Raw genomic sequence first — 5,358 nt, 5'->3', positions numbered from 1 at the left:
ATACGTTTCCAGGGACATCAGGTACCCTGTGACAAGATTTTCAGAGCTCTAAGAGACCTCGGTGACCAGCTAAGCCAGAGAGTTAACCTCAATGAGACCCTCTAAGTGACCACCCAACCTCTGCTTGGGAGGACCTCCTCCCCTAACCTGGAGACTAACAGACTACATAGAGGGGCTCCAGGGTTCCTTTTAATAAACCAGGATGGAGAAGAAAGGAGGCAAGGAAGGGATGTAGAGCCAGAGAAGGGACAGGAAGGGGATTTCAGATCAGGTGGTTTGGATTTAGTTCTTGGCTCAGGCCCTCAGCTGCTTTGTGTTCCTGGAGGCCCTCTGTGTGAATGTTCCGCTGCCCTCTTCCCTCCTTCTAGAGCAATCATCCCATCCCCCATGACTGGACCCAGCTGGGCAGCCAGAAAGAGAAGCATCCCCAGTGGGGATCTGTTGATCCTCCTCTGCTCCCTGATATGAGGGAAAGCACCAGGCCAGGCCCCTCCCTTGCCAGGAAGATTTGCAAGGGCTGAAAATGAAAATAGCCCAAATCAGAGTGTGTTTCCAGGCATCAGGTGACTCTTGTAAAGGATTCTACTTCTCAAGCTTCCTGGGTCTCTGTTTACCTGGATGACAATAAACTCACCCAGCTGGGGCCGAGTCTGCCGCTGCCTGAACCCTCCCCTCATCCGCCCCATGCAAAGCACCCATGGCAGGAAGGCGTTGCCCTCCAGGCCTACTCCCTGCCAGCTGCTTCCCCGGAGGTGCTCGCTGCCAGCCAGCTCAAAGTCACCTCTGCTCCTGCTTTGGGGGCAGTGCCAACAAGGAACCCCTCAAAGCAGCAAGAACCAGTTTTTGTTGGACAATAATTAATCAGATTCCTTACATTCCTTGGCCGCTGTGGGGCCTGCTGCCCTAGGATGAGCGACAGCAGCTCCGAGCCCTGGGACTGGTATTTGGACATGCAGCTTACTGGGAAGCTGGTGTTCTCTGCCGCTGCCCTGCTCCTAGGGGCTCTCGTCTACAGGCTCTATAAGTACTGGCCAGCCCGGGACCCACCTAGGGCTGGGACATCAACAGCTGATGCCACTGCCACCGAGGAGCCAGAAGTAGCAGAGCAAGGAGATCCTTCCAGCACCTCAGCCAGAGCTCGGCTGCCAGGCCTCAGATGGCGGGGCCAGGTCAGCAGGGAGGAGGGAGCAAAAGGCAACCGAGCTTTGGGGAATGACCAGCCAGAAGGGGCCGGTGGGGCCTGCGACCTCAAAGCCAGAGGCAGGCTGGACCTTGGAGACGGGCATCCTGTGGAGAACAAAAGGGCAGGCTTCAACAAAGGAGAGCAGCACCCTGGAAAATCCCCAGTCTGGGACTGTCTCGGAGAGAAAGCAACCGGGCAGGGTAAGAACTGTGACAGTGAACTTGAAAGCCCCCAGCCTGGACTTGATGGTAATGAGACAGACTGCCCCAGTGACTCATGGCAGGAGCCTGGGCTCCTCCTAGACTGTATCAAGGGGCAGAGGAAGGAGGAGGAGATCTCTGATTCTGGCAGTGAGAAGGCCGCCACAGGTTGGGAGGACATGAATAGAAGCTGGGTCTTCACCCAAGCTGCTGGGGTCAGCCAGGATGGCTTGGGGATCATCAGAGCCACCTCAGACATGGGCCTGGCAGTCAGCCAGCATTCTGGGGAAGCAAACACCTCCTATGTCTTCTCCTCCCTGGCTAGGGCCCAAATAGAGGAGAACTTTCTTGGGAAGCAGACACTGGAGGAGAGGACCGAAAGGCCATGGGAGGCATCTGCCAGTCCTGGACTAAAAGGGAAAATCTATGACTACTACGTGGAATCTACCTCCCGATCCATCTCCAGAGACATGCTGGCCCTACGAGCCAGCACCCCTAGAATCCCTGGAGGGATAACTGTGCCTCAGGGCTCACCCCTGCTTCTAAGCTTTGAGAGGTTTCCAGCTCAACCTCATGGCAGGTTCCCTGATCCCTTGACTTCACCAGGCTGCACCCATCCTTCAGACAGAGCTAAGGATGTATGTGAGAGTGCCTCTTCCTCTCGGAGTCCCCCCTCACTTCCTGGGACTGGCATCAGCCGGAAGGAGAGTTTTCTTCAAATCGCAGAGAACCCCGAGTTCCAGCTTCAGCTAGACAACATGGGGACCTCACCCTCCAGTGACATCCAGTTGGCCCTCCACTCATCCATCGAGTCTCCAGATCTCAACGCAGCCACAGCCAGTCTGGAGCCCAAGGTAGAGTTGGTAGCTGGGACCAATTTCTTCCAGCTCCCGCTGGTCCCTGGGGCAGCTCAAAATACCCACCTGGACCTGGGCAACTGTTACGAAGTGCTGAAGCTGGCCAAGAGGGAGAAACTGGATGTCCTGAAGAAGGCTGCCTACAAGGTGATGAGCGACAACTACCTTCAGGTCCTTCAGAGCCCAGACATCTATGGGCGTCTGAGTGGGGCCGAACGGGAGCTGATCCTCCAGAGGCGGCTCCAGGGGCAGAAGTACCTGGTGGTGGCTGACGTCTGCCCCCAGGAGGGCACTGGCCGCCTCTGTGCCTATAATAATGAGCAAGATGCCTGGTGGCCCCTCGCCAGCCTGCCCCCAGAGGCCACATCCCGGGGTTGTGCCATCTGTAGCCTCTTCAATTATCTCTTTGTGGTGGCTGGCTGCCAGAGGGTTGGGGGGCAAGCCTCCAACCGGATGTTCTGCTACAACCCACTGACGGGCATCTGGAGGGAGATGTGCCCTCTGAACCAGGCCCGGCCCCACTGCAAACTGGTGGTCTTGGATGGGTACATGTATGCCATCGGGGGTGAATGCCTGTACACGGTGGAACGCTACAACCCTCGGCAGGACCGCTGGACCTTCGTGGCACCCCTGCCCAATGACACCTTTGCCTTGGCCCACACAGCAACAGCCTGCGACGGTGAGATCTACGTCACAGGGGGCACCCTGCGCTACCTGCTGCTCCGCTATTCGGGGCAGGAAGACCGCTGGCGGGCCAGCCCTGCGGCGGGCGGCAAGGACCGGACGGCCGAGATGGCGTCTGTCAATGGCTTCCTCTACCGTTTTGACCTCAACCGCAGCCTGGGCATCGGGGTCTATCGCTGCAGTGCCCGGACTCGCCTCTGGTATGAGTGTGCCACTTACCGGGTGCACTACCCAGCTGCCTTCCAGTGTGCCGCGGTGGACAACCTCATTCACTGCGTGGGCCGTCAGTTCCACCTCCGCTTCCTGGCCGACTACGTCTCTCCCCGCTTCCTCTCCAATGAGCTCCAAGGCTTCCCATCCCCACAGGGCACCCTCATACCCACGGTCCTGGTACTGCCCGCCCTCAATATGGCACAGACCAGGGTATAGAGACCTCCTGATTGTTTTGGAGTGATTCCTCGAGTATGGCCTCTAGATTCAAGAGACCTGGGTTTGGGTCTTGCCTCTGGCATTTGCCAACTGTGTGACCTTGAGTGAGTCCTTGCACCTTTCTGAGCCTCAGTTCTCTCATCTGTAAAATGGGATGGATAATAATAATAATAATCCTGGAGCTACTTACTGTCCAGGGTGGTTGTGGGGCATGGACTTTGTAACCCTGAAAGCCCTGTAGAATGTGAGTTTGTTTAATACTTAGAGCATTTGTGATTTCTTTGATGCTGGCACTGCTTTCGCTGGGGCACACCCCAAATCCTTTCTATGGCTTAGCAGGTGATGTCCAGGCCTTGCTATGGTCTTGAGCTTCTCCAAACCAAACTGAGCTGGTCCTCAGGTAAAAGAGGTAAGATTTGCAACTGATTCTACACTAGAATCCCCTCCAGCCCTATAGAACACCAGGAGGGTAAATCTCCCTCCATAGAGTCAGAAGACCCAGGCTCAGATACTGCCTCCAAAGGGGACTTTGGGCAAGTCACTCCCTGGGCCTCAGTTTCCTCAGCTGTAAAACAAGGGAGGTCAGTCTCTGCAACCTCTGAGGTCCCTCCTCTGTAGGCCTATGGACCTGACAGAGATTTCTGCTACTAGCATTTGTAGCCTTCAAGAATCTAGGTCCACCCCTCCCCTCCCCAGGCCTCGATAAGGCATCTTGTGAGGTTGGAATCTTTTCCCTGACGCTCACTCAGTGGTCTCTTTTACCCCTCAGAGCTTCAGGCACATTAATCTTCCAAATAGGTATGACATTCATCCCCCACAAGATGGTGCTCTGAGGGCCCCCAACCCTGAAACAAACTTTCATCAATCAAAAAGTTAGGAAGTTCCTATTTATATTCTGTGCAGAAACTGCCTGTAGTCCCTGAGAATGGCTGGGCTGTCTTAGAAAAAGCCTTGAACCTGTTCATATCGGGCTCTGCCATTTACTCTGCCCATGTGACACTGGGCAAGTGACTTGACTTTTCTGGGTCTCAGTTTCCTCATTTGTAAAATGAAGGAATTAGACTGGATGGCTTTTAAGGTCCTTTCCAAGTTTGGGACTATGATTCCATGACTGGGTTTAGTGTGAAGACCCGAGTACAAATTCTGCCTTGTTAGCCAGATATATAACTTTGGTCAAGTCATTTAACCTCCACACACCTCTGGCAACTGCCCTATGAATTGGCTGCCATCTTGGTGGGTTGGCAGAGACAAGGCCCACATGGGGGGGGTTTCCAACAGGAAATACCAGATCATTTGTATATTCTTATGTGCAAACCAAACACTATGCAGGTAGCTGGAGGAGATGCTAAGTTTAGATAGGGGCCTAATCTCTGCCCTCATGAAATTTATAGTCTAATAGGTGGATCTCACCTACATCTTTGGCAGCAAGGTCATGAAATAGAACAGAATCTTGGACTTGGAATGAGGAAAATCTGAGTTTAAATCCTTCCTTAGATACTTATTAGGCTGGGAGGGTCAGTTAAAATCACAGACTGTTTCCTCATCTGTAAAATGGGAATAATAACACCTACATTTCAGGCTTGTTATGAGGCTCGAATGAGATAATATTTGTGAAGAACTTTGCCAACCTTAAAGCACTATATAAATGTTAGCTATTGTCAATATTTTCTCCTCAAGATCAGGGGCACAGGCTTTCTGGTATTAACTGGCAAGAGAGCTGGGGCCACAGTTTGCTTCTCTGACCTGACGTGACTGGAAGAATCTTATTTGTATAACTACCCAGAAACAGAGCTGAGCAGTTTGGGGAAATGAAGAATGTTGAGGAAATGGTCAGCAGCCTAGCCACCGATGAACCCAGCTGGTGGGCCAGTGATAGAGTATGGCCCCAGGACCCCCCAGACTCATCGAGTAGCCCTCAGGACATACAGGTGGGAAGGGAACAAATGTTCTGGGTCTCGGCAGCATGAGAGGGGACACAGGCTCCAATGATGCCAATCTATAGAAA

At 53.5% G+C, this 5,358-nt stretch overlaps 1 protein-coding gene across 1 annotated transcript; it reads left to right on the top strand.

The window, feature by feature from the left end:
• Positions 1-522: 522 nt before the first annotated feature.
• KLHDC7A (kelch domain containing 7A) lies at positions 523-3,617 on the top strand. Its single transcript, XM_020973230.2, has one exon. The coding sequence runs from the start codon at positions 909-911 to the stop codon at positions 3,351-3,353; it is 2,445 nt and encodes an 814-aa protein (XP_020828889.1). The 5' UTR covers positions 523-908; the 3' UTR covers positions 3,354-3,617.
• The last annotated feature ends 1,741 nt before the right edge of the window (positions 3,618-5,358 follow it).

The sequence above is a fragment of the Phascolarctos cinereus genome, unplaced genomic scaffold (genome assembly GCF_003287225.1).
Source record: "Phascolarctos cinereus isolate Bilbo 61053 unplaced genomic scaffold, phaCin_HiC Scaffold_726;HRSCAF=1367, whole genome shotgun sequence".
Classification (NCBI taxonomy): domain Eukaryota; kingdom Metazoa; phylum Chordata; class Mammalia; order Diprotodontia; family Phascolarctidae; genus Phascolarctos; species Phascolarctos cinereus.
The sequence above is the reverse complement of the archived record's forward strand: the minus strand, read 5'-3'. Positions and strand labels throughout refer to the sequence as shown.